This window comes from Apodemus sylvaticus, chromosome 5, assembly GCF_947179515.1.
Source record: "Apodemus sylvaticus chromosome 5, mApoSyl1.1, whole genome shotgun sequence".
In the NCBI taxonomy this organism is placed as follows: Eukaryota; Metazoa; Chordata; class Mammalia; order Rodentia; family Muridae; genus Apodemus; species Apodemus sylvaticus.
Window position 1 is genome coordinate 93,276,390 of NC_067476.1, and position 19,467 is coordinate 93,295,856.

The 19,467-nt window shown below is 34.5% G+C and overlaps 1 protein-coding gene across 1 annotated transcript in view; it reads right to left on the minus strand.

Annotated features, from left to right (window-relative positions):
- The window catches only part of LOC127684876 (uncharacterized), a 204,288-nt gene that overhangs the window by 132,012 nt on the left and 52,809 nt on the right, over positions 1-19,467 (minus strand). Inside the window, 5 exon segments of the mRNA XM_052181666.1 lie at positions 3,328-3,421; positions 5,396-5,466; positions 7,921-7,993; positions 8,078-8,106; positions 8,812-8,905. Of these exon segments, the coding sequence (XP_052037626.1) occupies positions 3,328-3,421; positions 5,396-5,466; positions 7,921-7,993; positions 8,078-8,106; positions 8,812-8,905 (361 nt within the window).

Here is a 19,467-nt window from a genome sequence, read left to right on the forward strand (position 1 = left end):
GCCTTTCCTTTAGTCTGTCCTCCCATACTTGGATTCTATATCTCCTTACATGGGTATTTTGTTTCCCTTTCTAAGAAGGACTGAAGCACCCACACTTTGGTCTTCCTTCTTCTAGAGATTCTTTGGAGATTTTGGGCTATATCCACTTATCAGTGAGTACATGCCATGTGTGTTCTTTTGTGACATGGTTACCTCAGTTACCATGTGTCTTCTTTTGTGACAGGGTTACCTCAGTCAGAGTGATATATTCTAGTTGCATCTATTTGCTTATGAATTTCATGAAGTCATTATTTTTTATAGCTGAATAGTACTCCATTGTGTAAATGTATCATATTTTCTGTATTCATTCCTCTGTTGAAGGACATCTGGGTTCTTTCCAGCTATTCTGGCTATTATAAATAAGGCTGCCACGCACAAAGTGGAACATGTGTCCTTATTACAGATTGGAGCATCTTTTGGGTATATACCCAGGAATGATATAGCTGGGTCCTCAGGTAATACTATATCCAATTTTCTGAGGAACTGCCGGACTGAATTCCAGAGTGGATGCAATCCAACCAACAATGGAGAAATGTTCCTCTTTCCCCACATCCTTGCCAGAATCTGCTGCCACCTGTGTTTTTGATCTTAGCTATTCTGTCTTGTGTAAGGTGTAATCTCAGGGTTGTTTTGTTTTGCATTTCCCTGATGACTAAGGATGTTAAACATTTCTTTAGCTGCTTCTCAGTCATTTGGTATTTTTCAGTTGAGAATTTTTTGTTTAGCTCTATAACTCATTTTTAATAGGGTTATTTGGTTCTCTGGAGACTAACTTCTTGAGTTATTTGTATATATTGGATATTAGCCCTCTATCAGATGTAGGATTGGTTAAGATCTTTTCCCAATCTAGTGGTTGCCATTTTGTCCTATTGACACTGTCCTTTGCCTTACAGAAGCTTTGCAGTTTTAAGATGTCCCCTTTGTCGATTCTTAATCTTAGAGGATAAACCATTGATGTTCTATTCAGGAAATTTTTCCTGTGCCCATGTGTTTGAGGATCTTACCCACTTTCTCTTCTATTAGTTTCACTGTGTCTGGTTTTTTGTGGAGGTCCACTTGGATATGGGTTTTGTACAAGGAGATAAGAATGGATCGAATTGCATTCTTTAACATGCTGACCTCCAGTTGAACCAGCACACTTTGTTGAAAATGCTACCTTTTTTCCACTGGGTAAGTTTTAGCTCCTTTGTCAAGAAGATTTATTGCATCATATAAATTTTAGGGATCTATAAAATCACATTTAAAAGAACTTAGTTCTTGTCCCCAAATCATACCATGAGGCTGAATTTACAGTAATCTCATCAGCATAAATAAGATCAAAGTTTCTATTATCATTACTGTTTCAAATACATAAAGTAGAGAAATGTAGAGCTTCTATTTGTGAAATTTTTTATTTCCTCTTTTTTCTACTAATCTAGTCAGTGGAAATAGCCTGGTGATTGATTTATTTATTCACTCTGAAATGTCCTATCACAAGCTTTGTTATCATTAACTGCAACAAAATTGATTGTTTTTTTCTTTATATATCTTCATTTTTCCTTTATATTATTTCTTGTTGCAATGCACTCTGAATCAGTTGTCATGGTACTACCTATTCCCTGTAATTTATTTACTGAGTCTATGAAGATACTTTTTTTTTTCATACTTTAATCTTATAGTTATGAATTCACAGTTCTGGAAAGAATGAACAAAGGCAAATGAGAGAAAGATAATATATTGATAGGTAAACAAATGATAGATGTCAGAAAGACAGAGATGTTGAAATATACATACATATTTAATACTTATATAGATATATACATAAATAAATATAAAGATAATAGATCCATTTGGAATTAGTATCCATATAACCTCTTAGAATTATATATTCCACTAGTCTGTCTATCCTCCTTTCCTATACACAAGAAATAGGCAAGAAGTAATAACAAAAACTATGCTGTCCTCTACTTCTCTTTCTTCTTGAACCGCTATGATATGCACCATTGCAGAGTTTATATGTAGGGAATTCTATTCACTTGTTATATAGTGTTAGTTCACATATCAACATCATTGGCATTACTTCAGAGTTTAGCATATATGTAGAACCTAAATATACTTATTGATAGCTTTTGAACATCCTCTCTAATGTCTTTTAGTAAAAAGTCAGAAGCTATAGGTAACATGGAATCATTACCCAAATTCTCCATGGTGTTGAATTAAAATTTTGGAAATTCGCCTGTAGTGTAGTATTTATTTTTTTCTTAACATCTTTCAGAATTAAACAATAAAAGAAAGCATATCTTGGTAACAGGGCCTCCTTGATTTATTTAGCAACCCTCTGGCCTAGCATCAGCCTGGGTTCTTTATAGATCTCCAAGGGACCTCCTTGACTAACACCTTGACTGGTTGTATCCTAGCCACACCACTATATGTCTTGCCTTTTGTGGGACTCCTCACAGTGGGACATCTTGCCTGATTTTGGAGCTCTTTTCCTCCTCATAGGTTGCCTTGCCTAGCCTCAATATGTGGGTTTTTGCCTTATCATGTTGCATCTTATTTTGTCATGTTTGGCTATTGTCTCTTAGAGTTTTTTTTTTTCTGAAGAGGAAATTGAAATGGAGTGAGTGTAGGTGGGAGGAATTGAGGGAAGAAAACCTTTGGTTAGGATATATAGTATGTAATAAGAATCTATTTTTCATTGAAGTAGGAGGAGGAGAGGGGAAGAGGAAAGGGAGGGTAAGGGGGAAGGTTAAAGGAGGAGGGCACGGGGAAGGGAAGGAGAAAAGGAGAAGGAGAAAAAGAGGGGAAAAGAAGGAGAAAAGGAGAAGGAGGAGGAGAAGCAGAGGCAGAAACAGCAGATGAAGAAGAAGAAGAAGGAGAAGAAGAAGAAGAAGAAGAAGAAGAAGAAGAAGAAGAAGAAGAAGAAGAAGAAGAAGAAGAAGAAGAAGAAGAAGAAGAAGAAGAAGAAGAAGAAGAAAAAGAAGCCATGATTAGTAAAATGACCTCTTGAGTCTCCTTTCTGGACTCTGTAATTCCTTTCTCTATTCTAATGTTCACCTGCTTGAAGAATCCTTATGATGGAAACAATGCTTCCATGCTTCCTTTTCTGCAATAGTATTCTCAATTTAATATGAGACTGAAAGTATTTAATATGAGTTTAGAAATTATTTAAATTTAACTTTGTAAACTATCACCATTTTATATCTTAAAATTCAGTCATGCTTTAGAGGTAATTTTTACTAGGAAAATGAGTCAGTTCTAATTTACTCAATAACTCTGACAAGTGACTTTATACAATATGGTTCATACCTTTCACTTGGACAACTATTGTACTTTCATCACTTTGACTTTCTGTCACAGGTAAATGTGGATTTCCTTTTGGTTGAGATCGCTTAAACATATGCTGTTAAAAACAAATATCAGGAACGATTTGAGTAAGTTTCTCTAATTGTGAATTTTCCTATTTTTGCACTTATTAAACTGAAAATAAAAAACAGAACAAAAAAGCTTAAAGATATTCTCTAACTATTCATTAAGTTTTATCTTTATCAGGCCTCTAATTATATAAAATATCCACAGAAGTCAAGAAGAGAGAGATATAGAATCAATGTCTACATGTTATTCAATAATTACTTCAGATTACCTAAATGTACTTTAATTCCAAAATATAGGAATTTTTATAATTCTGAATTTAAAATATCCTAATTATATTTAATTATAATCAAAGTAATTAGAGCTAATTTAGAATATTATTAACCTATTTATAATAATCAGAATGACAACTATTTGAAGTTTATAAGAAAGAAATAAATGAGTCTTTAATACACATTAGGTATAAAAAAACTAAATAATGGCTGGTCTATTTTCTATTACAATCTTGTTTATTTTGAGGAAAAAAATACTGTGTACTAAACTTGTGGCACTAGATTACAGATCAATATGAAGAATCCTTCTGTGGTTATTTTGAAATAAAGTCACAAACACTGGATGCCATATGCAGGTTTTCCATATAAAAATATATGATAATCCAATAAAAAGTCAGATTCCTAAACATAATTGTGGATTATAAAAATGCAGAACAAAAAAATCACATCTTAACTAGAATCAGTATGTATGCTTTATATATTTATGTTATGCTCTAACAGAAAATGATACTTGAGTTATTTTGCTTTGGTTACAAATGGCTCAAGTAGCAAAGCAACCCCATTCATATGAAGACAGTATACAAACTGTAAATAAAATGAGTACAGTGAATTGTCTTTAAAAAAAGAATGTAAGAAGAATAACTACTATCAAGTATAAAATATACCAAGGTTTTATTTGCTTGTTAGTTTTTATACAATAATAAAAATAATGCCTACAAGCAGAGTAACATTACATCCTGTTTTCTGAATGGCAGTTCAACTTTCTAAGTCTCAAGCAGGAACTAGATTGACCCACTCTTCTCTTTTGCCACAATTACACTCAACAACACTTCCTCTAACTACAGACTTTCATACTCTGTGGTGCCTATTTTAAATATACAACTCCTACGCTATTCTACAACTTAATATGTTGTCTGACCTCTCAATGAAATTCTTGTTACCATTTTCTGATTGTTTGTGATTACTTTCTTAGACTACAGAATAAACTGTTAAGTTATACTTAAGATTTTACAGGAAAGCATCTAATTGAAAGTAACTATTCAAGGTCAAAGCAATTAAAATATTTTATGGAGAGCTGAACTCAACTCCAGTCTTCTTTGTGTTACCATCTGTCTTTCCATGGGTTTCTATATTTTAGGAATAGATATACCAGGACATATTTAGATGTAATCTCAAAATAAAAATGTTTAAAATGTTTCATGCAGAATGTGGCACTGATGCTCTATTCTGGAAGGTATCATAACATAATTGATCTACTGCAGCTATTTTTCTTTCATAACAGCAACACTAAAGACACATAAAGAATGAACTGCAGAACTGCAACTTTAGCTTTGTAAATACTAACTGGGAATAAGTAACCTCATATTTCATGTGATGGGGATGATGAATTCATGGTTACAATAAAATTCAGTGCAATCACTGTGACTTTGGTCCTAATTTAAATATTTTAAACATAAATCTCCAAATTAAAATTGACTATAATTCAATTAGGTTAAAAAAATTTAGGTAGGGAATGTAAATACAAGGATAAATAAGTAAGTAACCTTGAAACAATTCCAAGAATAAGGTATGGTGGAATTACTGTATATTATAGAATATTATAAATTTCCCTGTTTAAAAATGTTAAAGTACAAAGTCATGATCTTTTAAATATTCTGGAGAGTTCATGAAAAATTAATATATTTTATGGACAATTAAACGTATATAATGAATGAATTTAATCTCTTACATACCCATTTTTTGTTCTTTTCAGTGTCCAATTGGCACTTTTGTCCCTTCTCAGATATGAACATTACAGTTGATTCTGTTAATAAATCAATTTGTGTGGTTAGTGTGTGCTAGAAAAAATTTAAAGTATTATAGTTTTTATATTATACATAGAGTTGTTAACTTGATAATACAAATTGGGTTCCTGATTTATTAGTTACAAACTTCAATTATGTTTACTTAATCTTCTATTAAATATTTACTGTAGTTACATAGAGCTATCAATGTTTTAGAAAACATCAATCAGCCAGGAGAGGGTGCTGTATCCAAAATATGCAAACATCATAACAATTCAGACCCAAATTACATTTAAGAGAACTGCAGGAATACAAAACTGAAGAAGAGACTGAAGGAAAGTAGGTCCAATCACCGGCCCACCTTGGGATTCATCTCATTGGAGGACACCAAGGCTTGACACGACTACGCTATGATGTGCTTATGGGAGCCTGGCATGGCTGTCCTTTGAGAGGTCCTACCAGCAGCTGACTGAGACAGAAGCCATGGACCCCTATAGTTGAAATGGAGCAAGAATGGAGGAAGCTGAAAGGAAAAGCGACCTCATAGGAAGACAAGCAGTCTCAGCTAACACAGACCCAGGGAGCTCCCAGAGACTGAGCCACCAACCAGGAGCATACATGGGCTGGTCCCAGGACCCTGGTATATAAGAAGCAGAGCTCTACCTGCTCTGGACTCAGTGGGAGAAGATACACTTAATCCTGGAGAGACTTGAGGTTCCAGGGAAGAGGGAGGACTGGGGGAGAGCACCCTCTCAGAGGCAAGAGGAAGGGGGAATGGGATGGGGAACTAACTGTAGGAGGGAGAACCGAGGTGGGGGGGATAACGACTGGAATATAAACAAATAAAATAATTTAAAATTAAAGTAGCAACAGTAAAGACAGTGTGAAATTTCAAACCACTTCAAGAACATCTCACTCCAACTATTGTTGCTTACATTCAATTTGGTGCTGTCTATGATTCTGGAAAGCACCACGTGGGTTCTGAAGACTTTTCTATACTACGCTCTGCTTTTCTCTGAGAAAATGCATGTGTTTTTTTATTTGCAACTACATGTGGTCTTTCTTGATTTGCCAAGGCTTCATTTACAATTAAAGTTGTTAATTATTTCTTCCTGGTCAGCAGGTGACCCAACACACATGACCATTGTACAGGCATTCACTTGTTAATCTAAGTAAATATGCACTATTCAACTTTCTAGCATTTTGGCCTAGAATTAAAAGAGAAGAACAAATTTGTTAGAGACATCCTTTCAGAGATGATGGCTGATGATACCTAGAGAGTGTAATTGTGCAGACAGACAGAAAGTCATATGAGAGAACTGATAAGCAGAGGCAGAAAGGAAGAAATAGTGCTGGTATAAAAATATGGAGACAGCCGAGGAGTTTATTTCTTATATCTAGACAATATAAAGAGAGAAGGGGTCTATAAGAAATAGAAAATAAGGAGTGTATGAAGTTTAAGTATTACTTTAAAGTTTTTAAACAATAATGTTAGAGGGTGACATTTATGATCACATTGGCAAATGATATTCTTTATACTTAGGAAGGACAAGAATCTGAGTGATGTAAGTAAATATGAATAAATAACTAGGTTTTTAAAAAGCTATAATGCAGTTTGAAAGTCGAGGAATCATTCCAAATTACTGAAAATATAAAAATATTTCAAACCATGCAAAAAAAAAACCTGAATGGCTTTTTGTTAAACTAGACCTCTGGAGAATGATTATCTTATTTCTGATGTCAGATAAGATGTGCGTTAAATAGAATTGAAGAGTCATATTGCTTCTGGTTTACCAAAATATTTCCATATTCAGAAATGATTTACTGACAGTTTTTTAGTATTTCCTGCTTCTATTTTAGAGTAGGCTCTCAATAAATGTTATAATGAGATGGATATTAACTGTGATCGTTAATTATTAGCCAAATAAATCAGTACATCAAAATGATGTGCATTTATCAAAAGAATAAAGAACAAATATAATTTTATAAAATTATTAATGTACAGGTTATATGAAGAGAATATATGGATCATCTTAGTAATTTTAATTAATTAATATAAAGTAAATGAAATTAAGAAAGAAAGAAAATTAAAATGATATAAAGGTCATGTAAACACCATGTACTTACAAATTTGAATTCGTGGACTTATTATTCTTTTATAAAATAACTTGATATCTTCCAAAAATGAAATGCTAAAAGTAGCATTAAAAAGTAAAACATAATTTATCACCCTGTGCTATGTAATTTCTTGATATAGAACTGACATCATGACTGATCAATGCCATTGAACGTTTTTCAAAAATTAAGGATATATATGTGGAAATTGAACATATGTATGTATATGATATAAATGATTATATAGATATATATAATTCTGTGATATTTGAATAACAATGGGATACAAATTAAAAGACTGTTATCATTTTAAATAATTTGAAGATAGTTGTCTAAGACATCAATATTTCAAAATTCACCTGTTTGTAATGACTTTGCATTCTTCTTTGCTGGTGAATCATTTGGCTCAGACTCTCCCTCTTCAGTGGTAGACTTCATGGGTTAGAAAATAGGATATTTAATAACATGTATATTTCAGGAAGTTAACAACACAGAACAAATCATAAAGGTCTTTACCTTCAGATGACAGTATTCTTTAGGAATCTCTGAAAAATCATAAAAGGCAATCAATTGCAGATAGATATGATATCAATCAATCAATCAGAGTTAATATCCTTACAAGTAGATATTCGAATGGAATTTTAAAGTATTGAATGAACTTTTTGGTTTGTTCTTTTTGGCACAATCTGGGAAATGTGCAGAAAGAAGACTGGCATAAAATAGTAACCAGAAGTTTTCTGAAATGTGATTCTGAGCTAAATGCCATGTAACTTTTCAAGTATTAAACATATAGTGGACCACATATTTAAGAATCATTGTAATAAGATAGCAGAAAATGCAACATGTTCTCTACATTCTATTATAATTTAGCCAGCACAGACTAGGCATAGAATTTCAGATAGATAAATAAGTATTTATTAAAGAAATCTTTCTGGTTTGTTTATTTTGGATAGTCATGTACAGGAAGTTGTTCCTTAATCTATATGTGTAAACTATATTAACACTTTATTTCATTTTCCTTTAGAGTATACTAAAATAGATAATAAACTTTATTTTTTTAGGAATCATGTGCACATTCTAGAAAATACAGAAAAACTGAAATATCATCACAATAAATGCATTTTTTCACTAAAAAATTAAGGTTAAATATGCTAAGCTAGAAGCCAGTTTAGAACTTAATAGTATCTCAGTCCTCTCTTCTAATGATAGCACTCTGCCAGGTTGCTCTTTACAATTTTATGATTTCTCACCTTTCTTTTCAGTTGTTATTGCATTCTCTTCAATTTTTTCTTTAGTCATGAATAACGAGCCAATTCTCTTTGGTCGAAATCGCTTAAAGATGTTCTGTTAAAATTTGGAATTGCAAATGAGTTGCATGTAAATTATCTAAAAACTTCACAAAAGTCTGCTTTCCAGATGAAAAAGCAATTGCATTGAAAATAAGTAATAACCAAATATTTGAATAATATGCTTTTCATTATATATATATATAATAAAGTTTTGAATAAACTTTATGAATATATGTAGTTTTTACATTGATAGATTTTTTTATCATATTCACTGATAATGGAAGTATAGAAGAGACATGATCATGAATGAAGAGTAGCCAATGCATATGTCCAGTTGAAGAATTGCCTTCATTTTATTTAAGTGTTATTAGGATTAATAACAATACTGGGAGAATTTTTAAATTTATGTATTGATTACATGTACTCTCTGCAGCATATTATTCTATATTTATAACACTTAAAATTAAATTTAATCCCTATGGAAAAAAGAAAGCTTCTAAGGTATATAGTTCTGCATATGGATACTATTTCCTAGAAGTAGTTGCATTGGGGATCAATATTTTTAGTATTTTATATAAACATTTTATGAGAAAAAGTGATGCTATGAACTAACCAGGTCATATTAGATTAGAATATTAGATATTAAACAATTAAGAGAACTGCGTAATTCTCAGCAACTTAGATGGTTTAAGGACAGCCTGGATTACATCATGACATCATTGTCACACTTACCTACACACACACACACACACACACACAATGTATGAGACGGAGAGAGAAAAAGAGAGTGGAAGACAGGCTCAAATAAGACAATATAGCTGGAGAAGATCTTTGGTTAAGAGCACATGTCGCTCATACAGAGGACCTCGGTTGTCAGTATGTAATATGCCTACTCAAGACCACTTCTGCCTTCTCCAGGCAACATAGAGTGCATAGAATGGACATAAACAAATTTAGGTAAACATTCATACATATAAAAATGAATAAATCTTAAAGTACAAAAAATTCTTTTCTTTAATAAATTTCAAAATCTCTACCAGCTATAATTAGGAAGGAATTATAAGAAGGTTTTAAAAAATTTTTCAAAATATCAAGAAACTTAAATTTTTGAAGTTCATACAATATCAGGATTAAAATGACCATGGTAATAGTGGCTCCTATTACTTCCTAACTGCTGAAGGAAAAGAATATTAATATCTGAGTGATGAACAGATAAGATTCACTGGATTCTTAACCCATGTTGTCATCTGTTAAACTTTTTCTGGATGTGTTCTTATAGAATTGGGAGTGTAAATGTCACATTCAAGAAAATCTTTCCTTAATAAAAGTTATACTCTCTATATACTGTCCAATATTAATAAAAACTCCCTCATTAAATTCTGACCTAAGTGTGTCTGGCTTTTCATATGAAGAAATTCTATTGTTTACTTATTAATGGTGGTCTTCTTTTTTTTTTTTTAATTTCACAAAGCAAGTTTGTATTTCCAGGCAGAAGACAAAGATCAGGGCAGGGAGGACAGGCCAAGGAATCATGTACAGAAACAGTCACCATTCCAACCACATATAAGGGTTTGATTCTCAGAGCAGCCTTGGTAGATTTCCCACCTTAATCTAATATTTCATTGGGCACAGTTTTTATAACTATCTGCTTCTCTTTAAATGCTAGGCCACTTAAGTCACAATATGCCATATCTGACTTCAAATTTTATAGCAGTTATCTGAGTGCCGTGGAGAAGGCTCTGGACCTGAGTTCAGATTCCCAACATCTATGCAAAAGGCTAGGTATGGCTGTATGTATCTGTAATAGCAATGCTGGGGGAGACAGAGATAGGAGGACTCTTAGAACTCAATGGCCAGCCATCATAAATAAATTAGGAAGCCCAAGATTCATGAAAGACCCTATTTTTTATAGATATTTTTTAATATTTTTATTTTCTATATTCTTTGTTTACATTCCAAATGATTTCCCCTTTCCCGGATCCCCCCTCCCCATATGTCCCATAAACCTTCTTCTCTCCATCCCTTCTCCAATCACCTCCCTCCTTTTTCTCTGTCCTTATATTCCCTTCCAATGCTAGATCAATCCTTTCCAGGATCAGGACCCTCTCCATACTTCTTCATGGGAGTCATTAGTTATGCAATTTGTACCTTGGGTATTCAGGGCTTCTGGGCTAATTAATATCCACTTATCAGCGATTGCATTCCATGTGTATTCTTTTGTGATTGGGTTACCTCACTTAGAATGATATTTTCCAGATCAAACCATTTGCCTAAAAATTTTGTGAATTCATTGTTTCTAATTGCTGAGTAGTATTCCACTGTGTAAATATACCACATTTTCTGTATCCATTCCTCCTTTGAGGGGCATCTGGGTTCTTTCCGGCTTCTGGCTTTTATAAATAAGGCTGCTATGAACATAATGGAGTATGTGTCTTTATTGCATGCCGGGGAATCCTTTGGGTATATGCCCAGGAGAGGTATAGCAGGGTCCTCTGAAAGTGTCATGTCCAGTTTTCTGAGGAACCTTCAGACTGATTTCCACAGTGGTTGTACCATCTTACAGCCTCACCAGCAGTGGAGGAGTGTTCCCCTTTCTCCACATCCTTGCCAACACCTGCTGTGTCCTGAGTTTTTGACCTTAGCCATTCTGACTGGTGTAAGGTGAAATCTCAGGGTTGTTTTGATCTGCATTTCCTTAATGACTAATGATGTTGAGCACTTCTTAAGGTGCCTCTTGGCCATCCGAATTTCTTCAGGTGAAAATTCTTTGTTTAGATCTGTACCCCATTTTTAATAGGGTTATTTGGTTCCCTGGGGTCTAACTTCTTGAGTTCTTTGTATATATTGGATATTAGCACTCTATCAGATGTGGGGTTGGTGAATATCCTTTCCCAATTTGATGGTTGCTGTTTTGTCCTTTTAGCAGTGTCCTTTGCCTTACAGAAACTTTGTAATTTTATGAGGTCCCATTTGTCAATTCTTGATCTTAAAGCATAAGCTATTGGTGATCTGTTCAGGAACTTTTCCCCTGTGCCCATGTCCTCAAGGGTCTTCCCCAGTTTCTTTTCTATTACTTTCAGTGTGTCTGGTTTTACATGGAGGTCCTTGATCCACTTGGAGTGAAGTGTAGTACATGGAGATAAGAATGGATCAATTTGCATTCTTCTGCATGCTGACCTCCAATTCAACCAGCACCATTTGTTGAAATTGATGGTCTTCTTTTAAATTCAGGATATACCCATACCTTTACTTAGAAACTAGTAACTCCCTACTTTTTGATGTTCAACTAATACAAAAATTATTGAACATTAAAACACCTGAAAGGTCTACTTGGCCTATTCAAGCTCTAACTGCTGCTTTCCAATACCATAAGACTTTTACCATTGCCTCCAATATTGGAACCACAGGTGTTTAAGGTGTTTATGGAAAATATCTGTGCTCTTTTAGATTGGACACATCCAAATTACAATTAATGTCAGAATTCAGCATTTTTTAAATTTAATTTTCAGCACTGAAATAAGGGTAAGTTGATATATTTTGTTTTGTAGCAAAGCACTAAGGATATCCTGAAGATATCATTCCCTTCACAGATTGTTACTTTCAATGTAATCCCTATCTTCTCTAATATTAAGAAATTAGAGAGAATAATAGATCAAAGACACAAAATTAAGCACTTAATCCTTCTATTGTTGGCTGACCATGAAAACCCTCAATTAGGAATCATTTGAAGAAGTCATTCTTTAGCATGAATAAGATATGCAACAAAAAAGAAAATTATAAAAAAAAAGTCGAGGTACTGTTAGTGTGTATAATTTTGGCACCATCATCAGAAATCTACAACATAATCAAACTTTCATCATGTAACAAATGGCAAAATTAGAGGTGAGGAAGACATAAAATCTATCCCAACACCAGGAGTTACTGGAACCAGTGGGACACAGCAAGCAGGAACTCTTCCATACTGTGACACAGGTTCCTTTGAGTCTGTCTGGGTTGGTGCCCTGGACAGACCCTGGGCACAAACTCCACAGTCAATCTCACAACACCCAGAGGAAACTCCACTCCCAGGCACTTTTACCCACCCAGGATCTCAGGATCCCAGGATCCCAGGAGCTTGCTCACACCAGGATCTCAGGATCCCAGAGACAGTTTGATTCCCAGGAACTCTGACACACCCAGGATCTCGGGATCACAGAATCACACAGAATGACAGGATAACAGAGACAGCTTGACTCTGAGAAGTTCTGAAACAACCAAGATCACAGGAAGGACAGGCTATAGTCAGATATAGCACTAGAGATAACCAGATGGTGGAAGGCAAGTGTAAGAACATAAGCAACAGAAAACAAGGTGACTTGGCATCATAAGAACCCATTTCTTCCACCATAGTAAGTCCTGGATACACCACCTCATTGCAAAAGCAAGATTCAGATCTAAAATCACTTCTCTTGATAATGATAGAGGATTTTAGAAAGGACATATATATTTCCTTTGAAGAAATACAGGAGAACACAGGTAAACAGCTAGAGGCCCTTACAGAGGCTTCTTAAAAGAATTCCTTAAAGAATTACAGGAAAACATAATCTAACAGGCAAAGGAAATGAACAAAACCATCCAGGATCTAAAAATGGAGCTAAAAGAAACCACAAAGTGAGAAAAAATTGTAACTAAAAAAAACTTAAGAGATATCAGGAGTCATAGATAAAATCATCAACAACAGAATACAAGAGATAAAAGAAAGAATCTCAGGTGAAGAAGATACCATAGAAAACATTGAAGCAACAGTCAAAGAAAAATGCAAAATGCAAAATGCTCCTAAGCCAAAACATCCAGGAAAACCATGACACAATCATAAGACAAAACCTAAGGATAATAGGTATAGAAGAGAGTGAAGATTCCCAACTTAAAGGGCCAGTAAATATCTTCAACAAAATCATAGAAGAAAATTTACCTAACCTAAAGAAAGAGATGATCATGAACATACAAGAAGCCTACAGAACTCCACATAGACATGACCAGAAAAAAAATTCCTCCTGTCACATAATAATCAAAATACCAAATGCACTAAACAAGAAAGAATATTAAAAGCAGTAAGGGGAAAAGGCCAAGTAACATATAAAAGAAGACCTATCAGAATTACACCAGACATATCAGCAGAGACTATGAAAGCTAGAAGATCCTAGGCAGATGTCATACAGACTCTGAGAGAACACAAATGCCAGCCCAGGCTACTATACTCAGCAAAACTCTCAATTACCATAGACGGATAAACCACGATATTCCTTGACAAAACCAAATTTATACAGTATCTTTCCACAAATCCAGCCCTACAAAGGAGAGTACATGGAAAACATCAAAAAGGGGGGAAACTACATTTTAGAAGAAGCAAGAAAGTAGTCTTTCAACAAACCCACACAAACATAATTCTACTTCTAATGACAAATAATGTGAAGTAGCAATCACTTTTCCTTAAAAATCTCTTAATGTAAAAATTAATATTACCACCATGTCCTAATCAATTGAAATTTAAAAATATGAGGAATTAGAATTTTTTGGCTGTCACCAAGTGGTCTCTCTAATTTGGCAATTGGAGAAATATGCCCAATATTGTGCAATATATATACACTTTCTGCTTCTTTATACATGACCATGTCTTGCTGTGTACCACATAATGGTCTTGAAATCATTCTTCTATCTCAGCCTCTCTATTGGTAAGATTGTTTATTTGATGTTTTTACACTGTGCTATGGTTTTCAGAACAGCTTACATATTTCAAAACTATTTATACTGCCAAAAGAAATCTAGAAAATTAATTCGGGAGGTGGCTTGTAAGAGAACAACAAAGAGTGGGACTAAATGTTTTCTTGGTATTTATAATTATTGTATCAATTTAGAAGATGACTTTAAAGTAACTCTTTTTCTTAGATGAATGCTTTTCAAAATCATCACAGTCAATGAACCAGAATCTTGTACTCACCTAATCCCTGTGCTACCCTCCAAGCAGAACCATTGTTCACTGAAACAGTTGAATGACTTCACAGAAAAACCATGTTAATGCACATAAAAAGTCGTAAATGAATGTAACCTGTTACTTGTAGGTTGAAAAGAACCCTGAGGGACACTTCTTGCTGGTCAAAGAAAAAATACAAAAAGAAGAACTGTCAATCCTGAACATCTATGCCCCAAATGCAAGGGCACCCTCTTTCGTAAAAGAAACTTTATTAAAACTAAAAGCACACATTGCACCTAACACAATAATTGTGGGTGACTTCAACACTGCACTTTCCTCAATGGACCGATCAGGAAAACAGAAACTAAACAGGGACACAATGAAACTAATTGAAGCTTTGGACCAATTAGATTTAACAGATATATATAGAACATTCTATCCTAAAACAAAAGAATATACCTTTTTCTCAGCACCTCATGGTACCTTCTCCAAAATCGACCATATAATTGGTCACAAGACAGACCTCAACAAATATAAGAAGATCGAACTAATCCCATGCCTCCTATCTGATCACTATGGAGTAAAAGTGGTCTTCAATAGCAACAGAAACAACAGAAAGCCCACATACACGTGGAAACTGAACAATACTCTACTCAATGATACCTTGGTCAAGGAAGAAATAAAGAAAGAAATTAAAGACTTTTTAGAACACAATGAAAATGAAAACACAACATACCCAAATCTATGGGACACAATGAAAGCAGTGCTAAGAGGAAAACTCATAGCCCTGAGTGCCTCCAAAAAGAAAATGGAGAGAGCATACATTACCAGCTTAATGACACACCTGAAAGCCCTAGAACAAAAAGAAGCTATTTCGCCCAGGAGGAGTAGAAGGCAGGAAATCATCAAACTCAGGGCCGAAATCAATCAAGTAGAAACAAAGAGAACCATACAAAAAATCAACAAGTCCAGGAGCTGGTTCTTTGAGAAAATCAACAAGATAGATAAACCCATAGCCAGACTGACCAAAGGGCACAGAGAAAGTATCCAAATTAACAAACTTAGAAATGAAAAGGGAGATATAACAACAGAAACTGAGGAAATCCAAAAAATCATCAGATCCTACTACAAGAGCCTATACTCAACACAACTGGAGAATCTGGAGGAAATGGACAATTTCCTTGACAGATACCAAATACCAAAATTAACTCAGGACCAATTAGACCATCTAAACAGTCCCATAATGCCTAAAGAAATAGAAGGAGTCATAGAAAGTCTTCCAACCAAAAAAAGCACAGGACCAGATGGCTTCAGTGCAGAATTCTACCAGACCTTCAAAGAAGAGTTAACACCAATACTCTTCAAACTATTCCACAAAATAGAAACAGAAGGAACACTACCCAATTCCTTCTACGAAGCCACAATTACGCTGATACCAAAGCCACACAAAGATCCAACAAAGAAAGAGAACTTCAGACCAATTTCCCTTATGAACATCGATGCAAAAATACTCAATAAAATTCTTGCCAACCGAATCCAAGAACACATCAAAACGATCATCCACCATGATCAAGTAGGCTTTATCCTGGGAATGCAGGGTTGGTTCAATATACGGAAATCCATCAATACAATCCACTACATAAACAGACTCAAAGAACAAAACCACATGGTCAGCTCCTACAGCTGATAAACAACTTCAGCAAAGTGGCAGGTTATAAAATCAACTCAAGCAAATCAGTGGCCTTCCTATACTCAAAGGATAAGCAGGCTGAGAAAGAAATTAGGGAAATGACCCCCTTCACAATAGCCACAAACAGTATAAAGTATCTTGGGGTGACTCTTACCAAACATGTGAAAGATCTGTATGACAAGAACTTCAAGACTCTGAAGAAGGAAATGGAAGAAGACCTCAAAAAATGGGAAAACCTCCCATGCTCATGGATCGGTAGAATCAATATAGTTAAAATGGCCATTTTGCCTAAAGCACTATACAGATTCAATGCAATACCCATCAAAATCCCAACTCAATTCTTCACAGAGTTAGAAAGAGCAATTATCAAATTCATCTGGAACAACAAAAAACCCAGGATAGCTAAAACTATTCTCAGCAACAAAAGGAAATCTGGGGGAATCAGTATCCCTGACCTCAAGCAATACTACAGAGCAATAGTGTTAAAAACTGCATGGTATTGGTACAGTGACAGGCAGGAGGATCAATGGAACAGGATTGAAGATCCAGAAATGAACCCACACACCTATGGCCACTTGATCCTCGACAAAGAGGCTGAAAACATCCAATGGAAAAAAGATAGCCTTTTCAACAAATGGTGCTGGTTCAACTGGAGGTCAGCATGTAGAAGAATGCGAATTGATCCATCCTTGTCTCCTTGTACTAAGCTCAAATCCAAATGGGTCAAGGACCTCCACATAAAGCCAGACACTCTGAAGCTAATAGAAAAGAAACTGGGGAAGACCCTTGAGGACATCAGCACAGAGAGAAAGTTTCTGAACAGAACACCAATAGCGTATGCTCTAAGAGCAAGAATTGACAAATGGGACCTCATAATATTACAAAGTTTCTGTAAGGCAAAGGACACCATCAAGAGGACAAATCGGCAACCAACAAATTGGGAAAAGATCTTCACCAATCCTACATCAGATAGAGGGCTAATATCCAATATATATAAAGAACTCAAGAAGTTAGACTCTAGAAAACCAAACAACCCTATTAAAAAATGGGGTACAGAGTTAAACAAAGAATTCTCGCCTGAAGAACTTCGGATGGCGGAGAAGCATCTTAAAAAATGCTCAACTTCATTAGTCATTAGGGAAATGCAAATCAAAACAACCCTAAGATTTCATCTTACACCAGTCAGAATGGCTAAGATTAAAAATTCAGGAAACAGCAGGTGTTGGAGAGGGTGTGGAGAAAGAGGAACACTCCTCCACTGCTGGTGGGGTTGCAAATTGGTACAACCACTCTGGAAATCAGTCTGGCGGTTCCTCCGAAAACTGGGCACCTTACTTCCAGAAGATCCTGCTATACCACTCCTGGGCATATACCCTGAAGACTCCCCACCATGTAATAAGGATACATGTTCTACTATGTTCATAGCAGCCCTATTTGTAATTGCCAGATGCTGGAAAGAACCCAGGTATCCCTCAACAGAAGAGTGGATGCAAAAAATGTGGTATATCTACACAATGGTGTACTATTCAGCCATTAGAAACAATGAATTCATGAAATTCTTAGGCAAATGGATGGAGCTAGAGAATATCATACTAAGTGAGGTAACTCAGACTCAAAAGGTGAATCATGGTATGCACTCACTAATAAGTGGATATTAACCTAGAAAACTGGAATACCCAAAACATAATCCACACATCAAATGAGGTACAAGAAGAAAGGAGGAGTGGCCCCTGGTTCTGGAAAGACTCAGTGAAACAGTATTCAGCAAAACCAGAACCGGGAAGTGGGAAGGGGTGGGTGGGAGGACAGGGGGAGAGAATGGGGCTTGCGGCACTTTCGGGGAGTGGGGGGGCTAGAAAAGGGGAAATCATTTGAAATGTAAATAAATTATATCGAATAAAAAAAAATCAAAAAAAAAAAAAAAAGAAAAGGATGGCAATCACTCAAGTCAAATAGCTTTGACCATAGTAGGAAATCTGTATCCAAATAATGGTGCCTATAATTCATTCCTTAGCCCAGCAGAACTGACAACTCTTAACTTGTCTACAATGGAAGTAAAGTCTTATGGTGATGTGAGGGACACTGAAGTGCAGCCTTATTCCAATGAACTCCAATGTCTAAAAATTGTTCTTACTTGGGTTTGTACCATAGTAAGAGCCAAGATGTTAAGCTCTACTAAAATTAAAATAATCAAAAAGAGTTGTCATGGTTATGGTGTCTCTTCACGGCAGTAGAACACTGACTAAGACTGAGGGGAAACTTAACAGTAAGGATATGTCATAAATGTCTGAAATGTCATAAGGAGTTATGTGATCTATGTACCTAAAATTATATAAAATACATAAAAGTCTGTGTATTCATAGTTATAAAAAAACAACTGCAAATATATCAACTTTTAACTGCAAATTGATAATGTTATACTCTTACCTTATCACTATACTTTTTATCAGTGCCTTTTTAGGAAATAATGTACTTGTGCATGTGGGCAAAAGAAAAAATTTAGAAGATATTTATCAGCCAATATTTTGGAATGAATGACTTTGAAATTAGAATTAGGTAGCAGAGATTGACAGATGTAACTCAATTTAAAATTTATAGTATATAGGAACATATTCAGTACATATATATTATATATATGTATTTATACTTAAAATATCAATTGTTAAAATATTCATTGTCAACATTTTTACTATATATGATAAAGAATTGATGCTGTTAACTATAAAAAACATGGCTCACATATAAAAATAATGGTATAAATTATTATAAAAATGTATTATGAAAAATGATTTATAAAATTTGAGATATATAAAAAGACATTTGATTATTAGTTACTATCAATGCTAAAAATATTCTGAAATTCCTAACTAATTTGAAAGGTATTAATTTTACACATAAATAAAAATACTTATATATTTACTGATTCACAAATGTATTTTAAATGTAAACATTGTCTCTTAACTATAAACAAATAAAG